Here is an 18,770-nt window from a genome sequence, read left to right on the forward strand (position 1 = left end):
AAAACCCTCAAAACAATAGGAAACTCAAAAAAATAAATAAATGGGCAGAAGACCAGTAAGACAAAACCTGCTCAAATCCAGCAAAATGAACCTAGAAGTCCACAAACATCCTTTCAGTTCTGTTCTGTTGTGTTGATCCGCTCCCAGTGCTAGTTTTCTGGCAGTGCTCCAAGAGGCAGCCAACTCAGGGGCTTAGGTGGGTTTTACAGGCCCTGAAAGTACAAGCTGGGCAGGGGCTCCCTGCAGTAATGGTCTCCACCGCTCTCACTGGCTCTCTTCTGAGATCTGGGTCCTCTTGTGGTAAATACCTTTCCGTTCTGTGCTCTCTCTGGACCAGACATTTTTATTCTAAACCAGTTTATTTCTCCTTCTTCCTCTGACACCCAGGAATGTCTCACTAGTTTCTACACTTTTAGATTGTTAGAAATGACCTGGTGCCCCAGGCAGAAAGGGCTGCCAAAGATCCACCGTAACTGTCAGAAAGCCAAGTTGGAAAGCCCTGCTGTAGACGCTTGTATCTGGGAGGGCCTCTCTGTTCAAACCTGCTGGGACTGCAGCACAGATCAGATCTGTTCCCTGTTCTCTTTTGCCTGCCGTTCCAGACACAAGCCTAGCTCTCCTGAGGTTTCTCTGAGGGCTTTGCCATCACCACAGTGTAGAAACAGACAGACTAAAAATAACAAGAAATTACAGTTTGTGGAGCTCTTAATTAAAAGCTGCCTATGCCATCCACTGGACTTGAAAGAGAAAAGGATTCAGATCTTCTATAGGCTTTCGCTCCTTTTGCCCATTGATAGGGTGCTAGGTGGGCCACAGTACAGTGTGTGAGCTGCAACAACCAAGAAGTTTGCAAAGCAAAGTGCTCACCAGCCACAAGTGGCTAAAGCCGGGCTTCCCAAGTCTGGGTGCTCCAAACGCTACCGTGATGCTTAGCATGGTGGGTCTACACTTCTTGGTGCCTATGGCACCATCCCATCTCTAACAATGCAAACAGGTCTGGCTAATGCGTGCGCCCTAGGCTTCCCGCTTTCTACCCACATGGCTCAAGTGTGCATAGCCTTGGAAGTGACCCCTTTTCACTATTCCTCTCAATGTGGAATTACAGGGAGGAAACTTCTTGCATTATTTTAGCAAGGGACCAGTGTGTGTGTGTGTGTGTGTGTGTGTGTGTGTGTGTGTGTGTGTAGGGCAAAGGTTACTGCATAAGTCCAGACAGACTGATTTTCTGTTGTCTTTTTGAAAAACTTGTGGGATGAGATTATGTTATAGCACACCCCAAAATGCTCCTGCCCAGCATGATCCATTCTCTCTTCCACTGCTGCCTATACCACCTTCCACCAGTTTTGTGTACAGTTACTGAGGGCCCTGTGTGCAGTGCAGGGGCCCTGTACTTGGGGTAGCTCCTATAGAAGGAAGAGCCCTGGACCTGGCTTGAGGTTGTGCTTTTGGTGCCTAGGAATTCTCATTTTTAAAAAGGGGGCCTGTTTTCATGTTTCTCTAGTCTCTCAGATGACGTCTCTGGTACTGCTTCTGAAAGCATTGCAGTCAGAACTGAGACTTAGTCCGAATGGGAGGGAACCGGCTTGGATGAGAGAGAGAGAGAGAGAGAGAGAGAGAGAGAGAGAGAGAGAGAGAGAGAGAGAGAGAGAGAGAGAGAGAGAAACAGACAGAGACAGACGGAGAGACAGAGAGAGACAGGCAGGCAGACACACACACACACACATACACACACACACACACACAGAGAGAGAGAGAGAGAGAGAGAGAGAGAGAGAGAGACAGAGACAGAGACAGAGACAGAGACAGAGACAGAGACAGACACAGACAGACTTGAAGTAGCAACAAATTCTCCACAGAAAATTTGGGAGGGAAGGACAGATGCTTGAGCATGTGATAAGGCTCAATTGTTGATGTCCTTCAAAAGTAATTTTTATCTTGTTCCTTTCTACCTTGAGATTTTCATTAAGATGACAAATTGCTACTTTTGGACCCACATTGAACTCGTGGTTGTTTTATATTGGTTTTGTTCAGGGGTTCAGCAAACCTCATTAAGTTTCTATAACAGTTTGTAATGGTTCTTATTGTACATTTGATAAGGAAGGAAACTGATAGTTACAGAGGGATAGCCACCAAGTTCATAATGGAAAACCACGGCTTAGGATATAGGCTGCTCTCAGTCTGAGGCTCACCCCTCCATTCAGAGTTAGAGATTTTCATCTTCCCAGTTGACTGTCAAGATGAGGTCCTGAGTAAATATGGAAGATATTTTTATGCCACGTGAATCTTCGACATTGTAAAGATACTGATAGTCTTCAAATTGGGTATAATTGTAAATATAAATAATGATGGTATATTTGGCACAGACTCTTCCTGCCGTGGATATGAGAAATAGGTGTTGGTACATGTGGTGTAGAGCAGTCTTGCAGAGTGAGGCTGGGGAGCTCTCAGCTACACATGCTTAGGAAGTAGTCTTTCTCGCCATTCATTGCATGACATACGTGCTCATATACATTGTCAGTCTAGGGTTCCTGGAAATATTTTCTCAAAGGAATAGTCTCATTTTAAAATTTCCATCCTCTGGAAATTCTGTTGATTTAGATGATTGGTGTTTGCAGGTGGGCCCGAGAAAGCTTATTTTCAGTCTATAATTAATACTTCAAAAATCACATGAACTATCCAAAGAACAGTTTAACATCTCCCTGAGATTCTATGCCAGTTTTAGCTAAAGGTATTGCTCACCAGGGCTCTGTATTCTGCAGAAGGAAAGGGCAGACACCAGACATGACTTGCAGAGTGTTTGTCTATAGGTCCCTTAAGTGGATCCTATATTTTAAGTGGTTTCAGACTCGCTCAGTAGCTTTCTTGACAGGAAAAGATAGATAAATCTCTCATCCATTTTGGATGTCCCGTAGAACAGTCCAAGGTTTGTGCTCTTTGGTCCAGTGGAGAGCCATGGCCTAAGCATCTTCCTGCTGTGTTGTCTGGGGCAGGCTTGTTTAGTTATTCTAACATGATTTGAATTCTCAGTCCTTGTTCGGCCTCACCAAGCCTCACCACCTCTATCTATAAATGTGAATTTATAGATATTTTCCAAATGGTGCAGCACGCAGTGACTAAATTCTTCTAACAAAGCATTTAGCAGAGGGCTGGGGTTGTGGTTGGCTAAGTGATAGTTGTCACTTGTTGCTGTTCAACCTGTGCCATTGAGATCCAGTGACCGAGTATGTTTGTCCTGCCTCAGCTGAACTTTGAACGGGCCCCTTCTCTACCCCTAAACAGTCACTAGAGTTTTGACGACCTATTCTACAGTGAAATAAAGTGGGAGGGGAACACTATTGCCCTCTAGTCTGAGGTATAGAGAATAACTTGTACTTTTTCTATCCCTAGACATAGTTGGGGCTAAAATGTGGTGTTGACAGCATAGTGCCCTTTTTTAGATACTGCCATTCTCTCACCATAACTCAAGCCAGGCTTCTTGTGCCCACAGTAGAATCACCTGCAACAACAGTTAGTTACTGAAACCCAGTGCTATGGAAATGGAGTTGCGGAGGGTCAGGCTTTAGGACAAATATCTGAAGTTACCCACTTTGGCTGCTTTGTGTAAAACTACTGAAAACTGCTGGCTACTGCTTAAGCAGTTTCCTTGGGTAGATTTTGCTCTCAATTCCTGTTTGCCTATAGATTATTCCTGTATATTTTCTAGTGCTACCTCTTAAAATCCTTTTCCAGTATTGAGGTTAATTCTTTTGTCAGCATGATTGCAGTCTCTGTGGTCGCCCTTGCTTTGTTTATTTTCACCAAACAGAGCTTCTTTGCCAATTCATGAACATTCCATTACCCACCGAAATACAGTGCATGGGATGGGTGCTCAGAGAATACTTACTGAGCTGGGCTTATTTCTCTGATTATCATTTCCTTGTAAACCACCCCTTCTGTGCTGCAGCCTGCACAACTTTGGGACTGACCTGTCTGTGGCTACCAGGACTGAAGAGACAACAGACATTTACAGAAAGGTTGGCATGGTGTGTGTGGGTGTGCGGGTGTGGGTGTGTGTGTGTGTGTGTGTGTGTGTGTGTGTGTGTGTGCAGCAAGACTGGATTGAGGACAAGATTGAATTAGGCAGATGAAATCTCATTTTCATGTTAGAATTGAAGACAATGGTAGTTTTTACAAAGTGTGCTGGGAGAGACTAGGTAGCTGTGGTAAAATGGGGCTTCTGTGATGGTGCTGTTGATTTGAAACAATCTAGAATCATCCAGGAAGAGAGTCTCTGGGACAGTAATCTACATCTGGTTTTCTAGATCCTTTTGTGTACATATGGGTGGAGGGTTGTCTTGATGTGTTAACTGATGTGGGAAGATGCAGCTCACTGTGGGCAGCACCATTCCCTCAGCTTGGTCTGCCTCAACTAGATAAAGAGTGGAGAAAGCAAGCTAAATCACATGGTTTTGCTTCATTCATTCTCTCTCTGTTCTTCGTTGTGTGTGTGTGTGTGTGTGTGTGTGTGTGTGTGTCTGTCTGTCTGTCTGTCTGTCTGTCTAATTCCTTCACATCCCTGTCAAAACAAAGGACTGTGACCTGGAATTGTGGGCTTAAATAACTCTCTTTCCCTTTAAGCTGCTTTTGTCAGTGAATTTATCACAGCACAGAGAGGAAGCTAGCCACTTCACATTCAGAAAGACTTGCACTTGGCCTGTTGTTGTCATTGGACACGAGCTGTCTGTGGAAGCTTCCAGATGAACGTAATCTAATCTGGGTTAACACCTGGGCTTCAAGAGGAACTTGAGAAACATTTAGGCAAAAGACTTTCCCTCCCTTGTTCTCCCCCTAGGACTGAGTTGTAAACCGAGGCTAGTAAAGCAGATCACAGAGTTTGGGGAGCTGCCCACAGTGGTAATATGACTTGATAAAAATCTAGAGCTGTGTATCCATGTTTCCAATATTTTGCATGATTTTTTTCTTTTTGTATAATTTTCCTTTTCATTGACAACTTTTAAAGGTAAACATTATAGTTGATAGGTTCAAAATCATGTTTTAATTCTGGAATGTAGAATAACGGCAGTCATGCCCACTCATAATCCCCATACTTTTATTTCTTGGTATTTTTATTTTTACAAATTAAGTTATAGTATAGAGTCCTTTCTTCCTCATGAGATTGGTTCTAGTACCACTTACTGATATCCAGACCCATAAGATGCTGAAGTCTCTGTAATATGCCAGTATTATGTATGACAACATATTATTCCACATCTTCTTCTATCCTTTAGGTTATACTTAGGTTACTTATAATATCTATTCTGATGTGAACACTGTGTAAATTGTTAGCATACTGTTTGTTTAGAGAATAATTGCAAAATGTTTGCATATGTCTAGTATGCAGGCCATTTTCTGTAGTAAGTTGAACAATGAATATGAACTTGCAAAACAGTGGGATGTCTACATATGTACATACATAGCCATGTGTATAACATAAACATACATAACTTTGGATTCTACATCTATATTTTGTGAGCGTGTGTGTGTGTGTGTGTGTGACAACAGCCTTAGCTGTTACCCCCATGAATGCCATCCACTTCTTTGAGACAGATTTTCCATCTTTAATGGTCTATCTCACCACTTCGGCTAAGTTGGCTGGCCTGGCATTCAAGCCCCAGTGAACTGCCTCTCTCTCCTGCCACAGTGCTGGGAGTCCAGTCCTGTGCCACCCCACTGGCAACTCTACTTTGATTTTGGGGATTGAACTCAGGTCCTCATTATTGCAAGACAAGCACTTTACTGACAGTCATCTTCCCGGCTCTGAATTCTGTGTATATTAATTAGGAATTTAGCTGGATTTTATTTCCCTCAATTATTAAAAATAATGGCTGTGGCCAGGTGGTGGTGGCGCATGTGTTTAATCCCAGCACTTGGGAGGCAGGGGCAGGTGGATTTCTGAGTTTGAGGCCAGCCTGGTCTATAGAGTGAGATCCAGGACAGCCAGGACTACACAGAGAAACCCTGTCTCGAGCCACCCCCCCCCAAAAAAAAATAGCTGTGGTATTCAAAACAAAGATAATATTTTCCTATCAAGCAGTAAACGGAATGTAGAAAGGATTTCTCAAGATGCTTATGATAGCCATCATACTTATACTGAACTCTTGATTAATATACCTCCATCTTTCTAGTATTGATTGACTTACTTATATTGGCTACTTATTGATCATACTTTTCAGGAAGAGGTAATACATGTAACTATATTAACTATATACACAAAAGTCTTTAGAGTACTTTGTTGGAAATTGTCCCTGGTGATAGGTTTGAGGTTATAAATACAATGCATTATTATTCTGCCACAGGAGAATTACACTTCTCTCTTCCCCTTGTCTGACGGGTGGTTATCTGAAACTTTACATAGTAAGCTCCTAAGGCCCTAAAAGTAGCTAACCCTGCTAAAACTAAGTACAGGAAGTTTATGACTACTGTGTAGTAGGCGCTTGACATGTAGCACCTCACTTACTCTCCACGGCTGTCTTGTGTGGTAGCCATTGCTCCCTCATCTGTAAAGGAAAATTAAAGCTTTTGAAAAGGTAAGCCATGACCAAGGCTGTGCATGTCACAGGCGGTAGGGCTGGAGTTCCCACAGGCCTTCACATGTCTTCCACAAGCTCAGTTCTGTTGCTTCCCTGCCTACTCATTGCACAGATTGTCTCAGTACCACCTCTGCAACAGATCCTCTTGTCTGAGATTAAAGGAAAGAAGAGAGTCCTAGAGAAGCCTTTGTTTTTCTTTGTCTACAGTAAATAAGATGTAGGTTAAAAAGAAACAGGAGTAGAGCCATTGTTTAGTGTGCACAAGACAAAGAGTGTGTTGTAGGGACTCTGAGAAGATGCTGCATGGATGGCCACATTCAGCGAACCATGATAGCTGACTGGGAGAAAGACTGGCATCTGAAAAGCATATAAAGTAAAAGTGTGCATTGCTGTTCGAGAGCTAAATGTATGCCTCAGTAGCTCCCTGAGGCAGGGACCATTGAGTGAGTGAGTGATCCAGGGACAGTGCAGCAGAGAGAAGGTGATTCATCACTGGTATTAAGATGCTTTGGAAAACTTTCTATCAACAGTAAGTATAGTGTTTACCCCCTAAACTGTACTGAAAACTAAACGTATAAATGTCTTAGAAAAGCTATGTTTTTGTAAAGATATTGGTTATTTTTTTCTTTCTTTGATAAATTTTAATATTGGTATTTTACGCTAAATGAATCTTTAAAAATTCAAATTATACCTTATGAGCAATTATGTATAATTTATAAAACACAACAGTCTATAATATTGAAGCAATTGAGTTTGGAAAATCAAAACACTTTTTGAGTAATGTCATCCGATGGCGTTATCACGTGTTGAAAGAATTCTTGTTTGGCATTTCATCTAGCACGCTGTAAGGAAAGAGTCAGAACACGGTAGGAGCCTATTGACCTGACTTCATTATTCAGCAGCACCGCCAGCTCTGCTACTTACTCCCTCGTCTCAGAAATGCATGCTAACAGTGGTATTTTTGCCTTACAGCTTTTCTGGGAGAAGAGGCTACAAGGACTTAGTGCATCAGATGTAACAGAACAAATTATAAAAACCATGGAGCTACCTAAAGGTCTTCAAGGTATCATATACATTGAGTTGAATAGATATTTGCTATGTACCTACTATGTGCCAGGTACTGTACTTAGATATTATGCATTTGTAATTGACCAATATAGGCGGGCCTTTGTTTTGGGGTCCATGTTCTTTGCTGGATGGCATGACTCTCATACTGTAAACCAGGAGAAATCATACATGACAGACATGTATAATAACAATCCTTCTGTATAGTATGTCAGCCTTAACTGTTCTTTTTCTTCTGTGAGAAATGTTTGGTTCTTGGCTAGCCTTGTGACCTTTAACCCATGTGCTGCGTCAGCACTGACTGCAGATGAACAGGGGCATCTCTTGCTGTAGTGGCATCTCAGCCCAGCAGTTTCTTTCTCTTTTTCCACTGAAATAACAACTTGCAGGCCTCCTGCTTTTCTGTAGACTGCTGCTCTCATATGGTTATGTCATATTCAAGAGTTACATTGTTTTTCAAGCATTAGAATTTCAGTCCTCGATATTGACTTAGTGTGGATTTCTCAGAAATCAGTTGTACAGTTGGGTTGTTATCTCATACTTGTATGTTCCTAGACATCATTGCTTTAAATAAATTCAGAACTTTGATTGAATCACTTCAATTTTGCTGTGGCTAGAGCCCCCACAAGCGTGAGGCCGTGCTTCTATTACTTCGAGGAATCTGGTTCTGGTCTTTGAAAGTGACAACTAAGTTTTGGGCAAGTCATGCTGGCACTGACCTTGCCTGAAGTCTCAATATAGATGATAAGCCTAGAGATTGGAAATTGTTATTAAAAGCTAAATAGGAAGAAATCAATCCAGGTTATGTTAACAGGGATACTTGAGTATAGCATAATGATCTTACAGGGTCTTAAATTATTTAAATAGTTGACCTTTCTTGAGAAAATGAACATAACTTTTCAAAAGTTTGGTCTTTAAGAAATGTATTTTAAAGTTGAAGTTTTGTCTAAAGTCCTTAAGTGTTGTGCACTATTTCTTCTCAGCCCTTTGGTGTGCAGTAGCTAGTGCATGACTGTCGCTTGCCCTTTGTATGACCCTAAGCAAGCATAAACTTACTGCTGTTTTAGGCAGTGGCAGGCCCGTTAGCTCAGGAGCGGTTTCCTCACAGCATTGCTCTTCTCGCAGGAGTCGGCCCGGGTAGTAATGATGAGACCCTCCTGTCTGCGGTGGCCAGTGCTTTGCACACAAGCTCAGCGCCCATCACAGGACAAGTCTCCGCAGCTGTGGAAAAGAATCCTGCTGTGTGGCTTAACACATCTCAACCCCTCTGCAAAGCTTTCATTGTTACAGATGAAGACATTAGGTAAGCCATCTTATCATCATCTTAAATACTTCAGTAAGCCATTGGGTTCAATGCCACGGCTAATACAGTTGATCATACTATATTCAAAACTTAAGACCCAGTTCAACACCTGAAGCCTTTTGAGGTCTGATATGACACTGTAAGTGAATAGCCTCATGCCATAAAACTTTGCTTCATGAGCTAAACTATTAAAAATGCTGTGGAAATTACCTGCACACTGAGTGTAGAAAGAGTATGTGAAGTATGAGTGAATTTTGTGTTCAGCCTGTCATCCCATAGACAAGACATCTTTGTCTGTATGCATACAAATCCCCCCAAAGGTGTGGGAAGCTCTATGTAGAAGGGATGAATCTGTCAGAGATCATCTTTTCGGTATTACAGGTGTCTGGGGTAGCTTTATGCCAACTACTCACAGGTAGAGTCATCTAAGAGGAGGAACTCTCAATTGATTAATTGCCACCATAAGATTAGGCTGTAGACAGGCCTGCAGGGCAGTGACTTGACTGCTCAGCTTACTGTGGGCAGTGCCATCTCTGGGCTGTAGCTCCTCAGTGCTATAAGAAAGCGGACTGAGCAAGCCATGAGGATGAGCCAGTAAGCAGCACCCTCTGCATCAGCTCCTGCCTCCAGACTCTTGCCCTGCTTGATGAGTTCCTGCCCAGACTTCCTCTGATAATGAACTGTGATATGAAAGTAAAATGAAAATAAACCTAGCTGTCCCCAGGTGGCTTTTGGTTCTGATGTTTCACACAGCAGTAGAACTAAGATACAGAGCTTTTGTGAAATGCATGGAATGTGATAAAGATCTTGGTAAGGAAAATACTCTTGAAAATAAGTGTTGTTTCAGAGTGACCATCACAGGCATGTCGTCACCGGATTAGTCATATTCTCAATGCAGCAGCCAGTGTGTGCCTCTGGAGCGCTGCTCTAATGAGCCCCTTTCACCCATTGGGCCTTTTATGCAGTTTCTTTTTAGTTTTGGTTTGCCTTTGTAGTGCTTGAAATTTAAACTCAAGCCTCTAGCATTCAGGGCAGGTATCCTATCCCCAAACCACACCATTAACCCTTTCACCACGTCGTTTTGATTCTTCCTGCATGCATTTGTCTGCAAACCAACTTTTCTTTAAAGAAGGTGACAGCCAGTCTTGCTGCCTTAAGCTCAGTTGCATTTTAAAGTTCAGTTGGCTTATCATGTGTTTATTTATTTCATTCAAACTCAGTTTAGAGGTTTATTACATCTACTTTGTTACATGTAAAGATTTAAAAGAGTTCCAGAGACACAATCCATCCATGCACATACTCATATATTCATACACACCCCCACAAGCATACACACATGAACACATGTACACACACATGCATCCATGCATGCACATTATTATGCACACATAATCATACAGTAGAGCAAGATGGGAAGCAACTGAGGAAAACAGAGTGAAGAAGTAATCAGTCAGGAATAAGAGAGGACATAGTTACACCTATGAAGATCTTTCATTCTTTCTAAGGCTGGGCCACAGAGCACGTGCTTAGTAATAACAGTAAAAGGAAAACCCAGCTCAGACGGACAGCACCCCGAGGTATAAACAAACTGTTATTTTGGGGAAGTAAGACCTTGAATCATGAGATCACAAGGAAATTCCATTCTGGGACCTTTGAACTTTGTAGTGATGATAATGCCACCTCAGGACATTGCTGTGTTTTTGAAAACATGGCAGTTTGTATGTGCACTTCACTATCTCTATTTGAATCTAAGTCTGAGTTTTCCTGGACTAACATTCCTAGATGAAACCAGCAGATGGCAGTTTGGGAACATCCAATTTAAAATAGTTTTCTGTTTGTTTTTGTTTTCATCTAAATCTATAAAGAGTTGATATGGAAATGTTTCTGAATATATGAGTCTAGCAAGATTTATAATTGGAAAAACCCTTCTCGGGCTCTAAAATAATCTCTTTTGGAAAGATAGGAACAGTTCAAGGTTGTATCCAGATGCTTTCGTTTCCTGGAATTTGCAATCAACTTTATTTTTGAAGAATTTATAAAAAAACAAAATAAAAGAACCAAAGCAAGAGATGAGTTTGCTTTGTGGATCATTGTGACCTTGAGGAAGACAATCACCCGGGGGACAAGGCTGCTTCCTTCTTGCTATGAGCACAGAGATAACAAACGGGATTTTCACAAGGCGCATGGTTTAGACTAGGGTATTGAGAATGCCAGTGGCTTCGACACTAGGCCTGTTGATAGTAGAGGCATGATCTCAAACCAGACCCAGGCTTGGTTGACTGTCTAGCAGGCCCCGCATGTGATGGAAACAGCATGGCAGGGTCACCAGGCAGCATTGCTTGTCGAGTTGGCACAGGAGCGCTGAGTGGAAGTGCTGCTCCTCCTCTCACTGGAGCCGGCCTTTGCTTCTGCAAAGCTTCTAGCTAAAGATCTCAGTCTTGCACAGGGGCTGCTGATCCTCTCCATTATTCTAGCTGCAGTGTATATGCTTCCCAGGTAAGCCTTTGGCTAAAAATCTCAGCATTAAGTTTATCTCTTCAGCATACTTGATAATATTTTCATGGGTGTAATTGTTTTCTGATACTCAGTCACATTCCCATCAATTGTAGTCTTAAGTCACTTACAGGCTCATAATCTGGGGTTCGACAGCCTGGACTCTACTTAGCCTCCTAGGCTGGAAGCAGTGATGTCTGGACCATCTTACTTCTGGAACATGGGAGTCTCTATCTAACTACAGACACTCGAGAAGAAATTCACTGTGTGTTACAGAGCTAAGACCCCTGTTCTATTCTTGACTGCTGAACAAAGGCTGGTCTATACTCTTGAAGGTGACCTGCAGTCCCCACTACTGACCTGTGTTCCCCACTACTGACCTGATATTCCCACTACTGACCTGAGGTTCCCACTACTGACCTGCAGTCCCCACTTGGCTTCTCAGTACACCTTCATATTGCTCTCTCGGCACACTTCTTACTGGTTAAGTTCACTAGAATCAGCTTCCTTTTGATTAATTAATGATTCTATGATTAGTAACCAGTTATAGAGCAACATCCACTGTATCTACCAACATTGTCCACTCTTCCTGGGGGAGATTGCATAAGGAGTACACACTGGATGTGGGGGAGTCTTAGAGAACATCGTAGAATTCTGTCTACTCCTACAGCAAGCACATTTGTTGCTTAAAGGCAAGAAGTCACATTCAAAGTAAAAGAAACTCATCAATAGACAGTAGAGCTCAAGCTAAACATCTTCACAAGGTGCAGTATGCCCCATGCTGCCTTCCTGATGGGTCATTGCCAGCATCTGTGCCTCTCGTGGTCTGACATTAGTGGTGAGCCTGCCATTGTGACTGACGTGTGTCTTCTTCTGTACCCGCTGCATTACATGAACAGGTGTTGAACTCCAGACTCATTTGATGTAAAAGAAACTGTAGAGGTCAGAGGTCAGAGGTCAGACTGCTTCCGCCTGTCGATTTGAATCCCCACTTAGGAACTGGAAGTCTCTTAGCAATTCTTTGTGCTATTTCTTTTAATAAAGATAAAGTGTTTTCATAGCTACCTGGTGCCTATTACACTCCTTACCGTGGACATAGTGTCATTCACTCCAGGGTTTTAGGACAAAGCGGACTCCACAGCTGGCCAATCTCCCAGGGATCTGCTAGAGTCCTCCAAGACATGTTTCCTCGCCCTGTCTGGTATCCTGGGTTTGGGCAGTGCTGCAGTCTGTCTGCCCTAGTGGGAGGAAAGTGCACTGTTTTTTTCTGTACAGCCCTGAATTTTCCTTGTTGCTGTGGCCCCTTCACCTCCTCTGTGTAGATTCTGATCATCACCCGTCTACTCACATGCCAGGTTATGGCTGTTGTCTATGTGAGGCTAGCCCACTCTCCTCTTCCTCTGTCTCTCTATTTCTCGTTCTGGCCTCCTGGCTAGCTTCTGGATGTCCATTTGTCCTTGCTTTCTCAGGGAGTTGGTCTCATCTCCCTGAGACCAACTGGTCTCTGTGTGTGTTGGTTCAGCTGTGCTTCACAGAGCTGTAGAACATTCTAGTAGCCTCTTCATCCTTGGTTTTGTTTTGCATGTAATGGTTTAGGGCTTTCTTTATGATGTAGAATCATTGCCACTTTTGATGTCACCTTGCTGTCAGCAAGCTAGAGAAGCTCATGGTATGGTCTGTCTACTTGGCTCATCTCAGTTGGGTAGAAAGTTTTGGTCTTTGTCCTCAGTGCTGGCCCTGCTCTGCTGGTCTGGTCTTGAAGTACTCCTCTATCCTGACTCAGCCACAGACTGCCAGGGCAAGCCCAACACATGTCTCTCTTGAGGCTTCACCTACTAAGTTGTTTCCTTTCCTATTCCAGGCTATCTCCATTATATATCCTCACTTCCAAGTTACTTCTACTTTTTTTTTTGTTATAACCCCAAATCTTCACATAATTGAAATTCTTGAAATTGAGGAAAAGGCCACTCAAGTTTATGTATTCCTTCCAGAAACTCTGGAGACAAGAGTTACCCCTGTTGAACAGCCCATTGGTAGTTTGCTCTCTGGGGAGAGTTAGCCCTGTCTGGTTTCTGTGTCGTTGCATTGGAAAGCCTTAGGAGAAGGAAGTTTGCCTTTCTGTGTAGTCCTGGAAGGAGAAGGAAGTGTGCTTTTCTGTGTAGTCCTGGAAGGGGCTGGGCTGTCAGACTAGTTTCATTTTTATTACTGAAATTTCAGTTTCATTTCCTCCTGTTTTTGAAAAGGAAACAGGAAGAGCGAGTCCAACAAGTACGAAAGAAACTAGAGGAAGCACTGATGGCGGACATCCTGTCCCGGGCTGCGGACACGGAGGAAGTAGACATTGACATGGACAGTGGAGATGAGGCGTAAGAATATGATCAGGTGAGCTGCGCCAGGCATGGAGAGAGGCTTGCAGGGAGAGGCTCCCAGAGGGAAGGCATTTGCTTTCATGTTGTTTTCTCTTTGTAGCCTGCTCAACACTCATGGGTCCTGCATGTGCCCTGCTCTGCCTTAAAGATAGATAAGCTATCATGTCTGTCCTAATTCTGGGAGGACGTTCTTGATGCAGAGCCACCTTCCTAGAAGGGATCCTTTGGCCTACTTAATATGGTTTTAATTGATGCTGAAAAAAAATGGCCAGGGTATCCTGAAAGAAAGCAGAGGAAGGAGAAAGGGCTCTCGGTGTGGGAGGAGTGGCTGGCCTGTTGCCTTCTGGGGGACGCCATGCCCTCCTTAGAACCGTGGCAGTAAGATAAGCACGGTTCTTCATATTGTGCATTAGATAGAGAATGCGAAGAGCATTGACAAGTAAAACACAACTTTACCCTAAAGATGCAGTTGTGAGCTTGTGTGTGTATGTGTGTGTGTATGTGTGTGTGTGTCTTGTCAAGATCTGTTGTACTTTCTACAACACATACCCATGGCTCGTTCCCTCAAAAACCAAATCTGAGAGGGGAAACCCCAGAGCAGAACATGATGGGTGGGCAAAGCTACCCTGAGGAAGGGATGTTTACCTTGGTCCTGAAAGATGGGTAGAGTTGGGTCAAGCAGAGCACAGGTAGAAAGTGGCTTGGTTAGAGGGGTCAGCAGAGAGAAGATTGCTTTCTTCAGAGAAGGGATGAGGTGGGAATGTAGTGATCTTGTTGCCTAGGGAGCAGTGGGGATTGTGTGCGCAGCAGGCCTAGTTAGGAAGGCGTGTGAGTCCTGGCGCAGCCTTTGAGCTTGCTCAGAGTTCACAGAAGATGAGTAGTATGATCAGATTTGCTTGTTTGGCATGGAGTAGAGAAGGCGTTCAGGCAGGGACCAGTTGGAATGTTGGTGGTAGTCTAGAAAGGGGCAGTGGTGGCTTTCTCAAGGTGACAGGAGATGAGCAGGAAATGGTAGAACTGAGACATTGGTAGAACCAACTTCCTCCTGGCTGATTGGAAGTGAGCTTGAGAGAGCAGAAGGGAGAATGAGGTTCCCACTGGAGCTGCTGTGTGGGAGTCCTGTTCAATAGAGGAGCAGAGCACAGGTGGAGATTGGAGAGAAGATGGGTTAATTGTTGGCATCACCTTGGGTGCCTCTTTTTACTTTAGTAGTGACCCATACCATGATGACTCTGCAACCAAGGAGTAAATGTAATTCCTGCTGTTTCCTGTGCAGCGAGGTCAGCACCACCCAGCACACAATTTCCTGGCCATACAGATTGTTTAGATCCACGTCAGTCCTATTAATTCTTTCTTTCCTTACTGGGAGCCTGGCTCAGTCTTATTTTAAGCCCTTTATTTCCTCAGTGAGAACAGGAAGACACTATGTTGACATTTTAGACTTGGTTTTACAAGCCAAAAGGATGCACTGTAGAAATCTGATGAGTTCGTTGAGTGTGTGTTACATTTGTCACAGAGAGACGTGTAGAGCATGTTCCTTTGGTCTGAGGCCCTAACCACAGTCTCTGGAGCAGTAAGGCTGTCCGCATGGGTCTTGTTCCCATGCCACAGTCTATGCCGATGTATCAGGATGCAGTCTGGGGTGGCTCACCTCTTCTGTCAGGTTTTTCCCCTCTCTTTTAGAATTGACTCGTGGACAGTCAGGAGAGGCATAGTTAGAATGTAACAGACCTTGGCTTCCTGGATTCAATACATACAATAAGAGCCCCTGGATAGCGTTCCTCATATACCTTCCTGGGTGATGACCTTCTAGCATGCTCTGGGGCAGCACACAGACAGCTCATGTTGATAAGCAGGTATTTAGGCAACTCTCCCCCCCGCCCCCCCATGGACAGGAGCTAGCACCTGCTCAGAGTATTGAGGAATGGTTAAGATTTTAATTAATTCTTTAAAAAAAAATGACCATTATTTTGACACATTCAATAGAGACAGACTTATGCATATTATATTCTGACCTCAAGGACCTTGTTTGACTGTAGCTTATGGAGTACTTAGGATACTTTTTAGTTATTAAAATTATATTTGCATAACCTACTCATTTATCCTATATGCACTCAGAATCCTTAATAACTTGGAGCATGACAACCCAACCAGAGTAGATGTCACACTTATGTATAAAATAGACAGGGCTCTAGCTTACAGCTAGATAAGAGGTGGGGCTGGCCAGTTTCACATGGCTCCTAACAGATTGTCTCTGACTCTTCTAGGCTTTAATTTCCTCACGTCTGCCACCCTCCTCATGATGTGCTCTTTCTAATATTCCATATATACAGGAATGGCATACACTTGTTTATTTAACAGCATACTGAGGTCTTCTATAGTACTTAGATTTTACAGTATAGATAAGTACCCCAGTTACCAAGCATTTGAAGAGTGATTGGGAAAGGAGATAATGACAGAAACAAATGCGTTTGAACATGCAGCTGTGTATGAACCAGATCAAAGATATAAGCGGTTCACTGTGCAGTTGCACGGGATCATCTTACCTTGGTACTCAGGATGACTCGGGCACATCTGCAAGTGCTGAGAAGTGAATCAGTCATTGTGAAGTACAAGATATCATTATTAAGTCCGATTTTCTCAAAAACATGTCTGGGTTTGGCTGTTGTCTTTTGGAGTATTTTATTTATACACCTCCTGAGTTTCCTTTTTATTCTTTTTTAGCTAGTTGTAGACCAATTTAAATACTGTATAAGCAGTGGCCTGGGTATTAAAAGTAATCAGAATGAAATACTGCAGCATGAGGACTTGGGGTTTTCAGCCATCTCTGTCCAGCCTGCAGCTCAGTGCTCTTCGGGGCTGGAGGGATGGCGTCCTAGTGAGTCTCTCTGACCTTTGACCTAGGAAGTCATTGTTCTCTCTTTTGTCTTCACAGGTAACTTTCGACTGACCTTCCCCAAGAGCAAATTGCTAGAAATGGAATGAAAACATTTCCACCAGGTTTCGCCTGTAAGAAAAAGTGTACCTGAGCACATAGCTTTTTAATAGCACTAACCAATGCCTTTCTAGATGTATTTTTGATGTATATATCTATTATTCCAAATGATGTTTATTTTGAATCCTAGGACTTAAAATTAGTCTTTTATAATATCAAGCAGGGCCCTTACAATGCAGTGGAGCTTTGATGCCAGGTGCAGTCTACTGGAAATGTAGCACTTACGTGAGATATTTGTTCCCCCCACAGTTTTAATATAAACAGATCAGGAGTACCAAATAAGTTTCCCAATTAAAGATTATTATACTTCACTGTATATAAACAGATTTTTATACTTTATTGAAAGAAGATACCTGTACATTCTTCCATCATCACTGTAAAGACAAATAAATGACTATATTCACAGACTGATTGGAACTTCTTCTGTTAAAGATTACACACAATAAGAGCCCCTGGATAGCGTTCCTCATATACCTTCAACTTTGACCCTGCCCCATAGTGTGGTATTGGAGGTGATAGGAAGTAGCTGGCGTCTTGCAGTGTGCCTGCAGGCTTCTCTGTGTGAGGACTGTGGTTTCCCTAGGAGTCTCACCTGGCTTCTAGCAGACAGCTTTCCTCTCTTCCCCAGGACTAGTACTGTGGATAGTGTTACACAGTAAGGCTCTCATGGGACATGAGTTAGGTTCACAAGGACCCTTGGAGGTGCTGTCCACAGCTCCAGTTGTTTTGACTAGGATTTTTCCTTTCTAGTGTTCACGAGCTGACTAAGTCAGTAGAGCACATCAGATCTTTTGCTACCCTGAGAGGCAGCCTCTAAGACAGCTTCATGAACCAGAGTGTGCTACTTTACTGACCAGCCACATTTGCTTCTGTCAGAAGCCCGAAGCCTAACTTTCTGACCACTTAAATTGCTTGATATTTATTTACTAAAACGGCCATTGCTTGATATTTATTTACTAAAACGGCCATTGAATTATTCAATGAGTTTTTAAGTGAAAACATATTTAAATTGATCAGAGCCAATGACAAGAGGAAATGGCTATGACGAATTTAAAGGAAATTATGAAAAATGGAGCCAAAATAATGTTGCTTTATAGGTACAGTTTATGTGTTTATGTTCTGCACCTGTGCTGTGTGTATGTTCATTTTAAATGAGCACACATGCTAAGCATGCTTGAGTCTCTACGTTCAGGTCTCAGCACCAAAAAAGAACAAAATAAAATTAGGCTCAAAGTAATGTGGTCAAGGTTGTAACCACCAGTGTCCTTTATCCCCAGGGCCTCCAGCCCCCTTTCATTCCCAGGGATGGAGGGTGTGCAGGATCTCAGAGCCATGTGAGTGGCTGGCCTCTGGCTGCTATGGTGTTGGAATTGTATTGCCAGACTGTAGAAGTTTGGAATTTCTGATCTGATTACATTCTTATGTCTGAGCCTTTGGCCCCCAGTTTTACGGAAACATCCCTGCTGATGGATGAGTGGGCAGCCCTGCCAGCTCTGGGTCGATTGTCAGAGGATCCCTGCTAGGGGCACATCCGAGTGACTCAGGCTGAGTGTGCGACAGTGAACATTGCTCCCTCATAAGAAGCTAGTCTGCTGTTAGAATGGTTTCCCAAGAGTTGCCCTCCTTCTACCCAAAGGATGGCGTCAGTAGTAACTGTGGCTTTGGATCACATGTCTTGTTCTTTTTACAGCACAGTCTAAACCATTTTACAAACTAATGTACACACATCTTTTGAAAGCAAACTGATGGCGTACATCCACAAAGCTTTAGCAGTGTTTTTCTGTACTTTGCTCAGGTAGAAAACAAGGTGTGCAAGCCGTCAGAGTGTGGCCTCTTAGTGACCATCGCTTGAGGCTGTGACGCCCCCAGCATCCCCACAGGACATGTCCAAAATCAAATCCATCGTCTTATCACCACATACCCACCATTATCTTGGATTCTTCTATTTGGGTCAAAGTTGACTTCAGCTGGATAAG

General features: G+C 43.2%; 1 protein-coding gene across 2 annotated transcripts in view; it reads left to right on the forward strand.

The window, feature by feature from the left end:
• The window catches only part of Mbd2 (methyl-CpG binding domain protein 2), a 58,011-nt gene extending 40,810 nt beyond the window's left edge, over positions 1–17,201 (forward strand). Inside the window, exons 4-7 of one of the 2 annotated variants that reach the window (XM_031365995.1) lie at positions 7,542–7,632; positions 8,760–8,937; positions 13,674–13,812; positions 16,735–17,201. In XM_031365995.1, coding sequence (XP_031221855.1) covers positions 7,542–7,632; positions 8,760–8,937; positions 13,674–13,800 — 396 coding nt within the window. In that variant the 3' untranslated portion in view covers positions 13,801–13,812; positions 16,735–17,201. Of the gene's footprint in view, positions 1–7,541; positions 7,633–8,759; positions 8,938–13,673; positions 13,813–16,734 lie in introns of those variants that run through there. The other variant, XR_004117363.1, reaches the window with a different exon arrangement.
• Positions 17,202–18,770: the final 1,569 nt, after the last annotated feature.

This window comes from Mastomys coucha, unplaced genomic scaffold (genome assembly GCF_008632895.1).
Source record: "Mastomys coucha isolate ucsf_1 unplaced genomic scaffold, UCSF_Mcou_1 pScaffold13, whole genome shotgun sequence".
Lineage (NCBI taxonomy): Eukaryota > Metazoa > Chordata > Mammalia > Rodentia > Muridae > Mastomys > Mastomys coucha.